The sequence below is a fragment of the Atta colombica genome, unplaced genomic scaffold, assembly GCF_001594045.1.
Source record: "Atta colombica isolate Treedump-2 unplaced genomic scaffold, Acol1.0 scaffold142, whole genome shotgun sequence".
Taxonomy (NCBI): domain Eukaryota; kingdom Metazoa; phylum Arthropoda; class Insecta; order Hymenoptera; family Formicidae; genus Atta; species Atta colombica.
This window is the reverse complement of record NW_017259231.1, coordinates 1,137,685-1,139,754: the sequence shown is the minus strand read 5'-3', so window position 1 is coordinate 1,139,754 and position 2,070 is coordinate 1,137,685. Positions and strand designations below refer to the sequence as shown.

At 32.6% G+C, this 2,070-nt stretch overlaps 1 protein-coding gene across 3 annotated transcripts in view; it reads right to left on the bottom strand.

The window, feature by feature from the left end:
- Positions 1-30: 30 nt before the first annotated feature.
- The window catches only part of LOC108685001 (FK506-binding protein 59-like), a 3,260-nt gene continuing 1,220 nt past the window's right edge, over positions 31-2,070 (bottom strand). For 2 of the 3 annotated variants that reach the window (XM_018189590.1, XM_018189591.1), the window contains 4 exons: positions 1,929-2,049; positions 1,610-1,857; positions 1,025-1,534; positions 31-695 (listed from right to left, as the gene is read on the bottom strand). In XM_018189590.1, coding sequence (XP_018045079.1) covers positions 528-695; positions 1,025-1,534; positions 1,610-1,857; positions 1,929-2,049 — 1,047 coding nt within the window. In that variant the 3' untranslated portion in view covers positions 31-527. Of the gene's footprint in view, positions 707-1,024; positions 1,535-1,609; positions 1,858-1,928; positions 2,050-2,070 lie in introns of all 3 variants that reach the window. The other variant, XM_018189592.1, reaches the window with a different exon arrangement.

Genomic DNA, 2,070 nt, shown 5'->3' with positions numbered 1-2,070 from the left:
AACACATACTGGATCCACATTATTCTTTTCTAGATCTACAATATACACAGTACGATTGTTGATTTAAAGTTTAAACAAATGGCACTATACTATAATGGAATGGCATAATTTGAAAAATACACTGATTTAACTATCGCACGTAATTTTATGGAAATTGGACATTGATGAGAGATCAGAATCAAACTAAGCGTAACGTAGCCAGACTTTGACAATTGTACTGCATTAATAAAATTGTATCTTTAAAAACTTAACAAACTGAATCTATTTTTTTAAATTAAAAGACAGTATGTTAAAATAATTCTTATGATGCGCTCATGTGTATTAAGTACAAGAAACTTTCATATAGCGACTCATATGAATTCTACACGCTAAAATTAAATATTTGATATTTTAATATACAATTTATAACACATACAATTTTTGTTAAAGATAGCAGTACTTAGAAGGCACTGAAAATAAAGAGCGATGAGACTTCAATTTGTCGGCAGTTACGCGGGGCAGTGTAACGAAAGAGAAAAGTTCATTGTTTACATGTTTTTGAATTCACCAGAACCATTAGCGTTGAGCATAAGTATGTTAGGATTTTCCTTCTCAAAGGCAGTCGCGTCTCTACCTCCGGGTCTTTCTTCCTGTCCCCATTCTCCTAGAGTTCCACGCATCACGTCTGGCTGTTCCTTCAGTTTTTGCTCCTCCTTCTATGAGATTACTAACGGTTTATGGTCAAACGCAAATGCATTGACAAATTTTTCAAGATTTTCAAGATTTATTTGATTTAAAATAATCAGCCTTTATATCATTCATAATATTTATGATAAATGCAGAGTCTACGGGCATTTTTGCCAATATTGAAACATGGATAATAATTGATATCCAAGTATATTTATTACACATTGCAGAGATAATTTTCATTTCAAATAGCTAAATATTCATAATAAATTTTGAGCAATACTTGATACGAAAACTCGGCACATGAAAAAGGTTATATCGATCAAAACATTATTCAACATTATTGTTTTTCACAAACCTGTTTATCTTCCTGCGCAAACTTATCGAACATGTTCGCATAAAGTTTCTTCTCTTTAGCTAATTGCTTCTTAATAAGAGAATTACAAATTAAAATTTGTTTAGACGCGGCCGTATTTTTCGGTTGTACTTCTACAACCTTCTGGAAATCATTAATAGCAATTTCAGGAGATGAGAGTCCAAGATGCGCTTGTCCTCTTCTGAACAGAGCCTTTTCATTCTGCGAATCCAGTTCTAAAGCTTTAGTACACTCGTCTCTAGCCAAAACATTTTCATTGATTTTCAGGTAACATAGAGCAAGGTTTAAGTGAGTCGCTATTACGAGATTATCTCTCTCCTTTTTTAGATCATCTTCGAAACTCGATGCATCATTTAAGTATTTGAAAACTTTCTGATATACTTTAATGGCTAAATTGATTTTATCGGATATCAAGTACTTCGTTCCTTTTTCTTTTTGCATCTTTGCTTGTTCTATTTTTTCCAGTGATTTCATTGACCATACACTTGCCTCCTGTTAAATAATATTTAGTAATTTAGAAATTTACAGAATTAGAAACAAACATTCAGCTCCAATAATCACAATTACCTTCTCGAAATTCTGCAATTCCACTTCATATTCTACGTCCGCATTCGGTGGAATATTAAATTCCGGATTTCCTTGTTCCTTAAATGCATATTTGCTTTTAATTAGCAACCTAGATTTCTCATTCTTCAAGAAACGCTGCAATGCTATTTCTACACCGTCTATAATTCCTGCAACTTCTCCTTCTCCAAGAACAAATTCTACATCTCTATCTTCAAATACTTGACCATTGTATTTTCCAGTCAAGTGTACTAAGGATATATAAAAAATTTATTAGAAAAAGAATACATAGCACATACTACTGTTAGATCATGATACTAACTTTTTACAGTACTATCTTCCTCTGGATGAGCATAGCTTTGGCCGGCAACAATTTGGAATCTCTCAATACCTTTATCTTTATTCGGAGATAGATCTTCTCCGGACCAATCAAGCAATTCAATCTAGAAAAACATTAGAACATG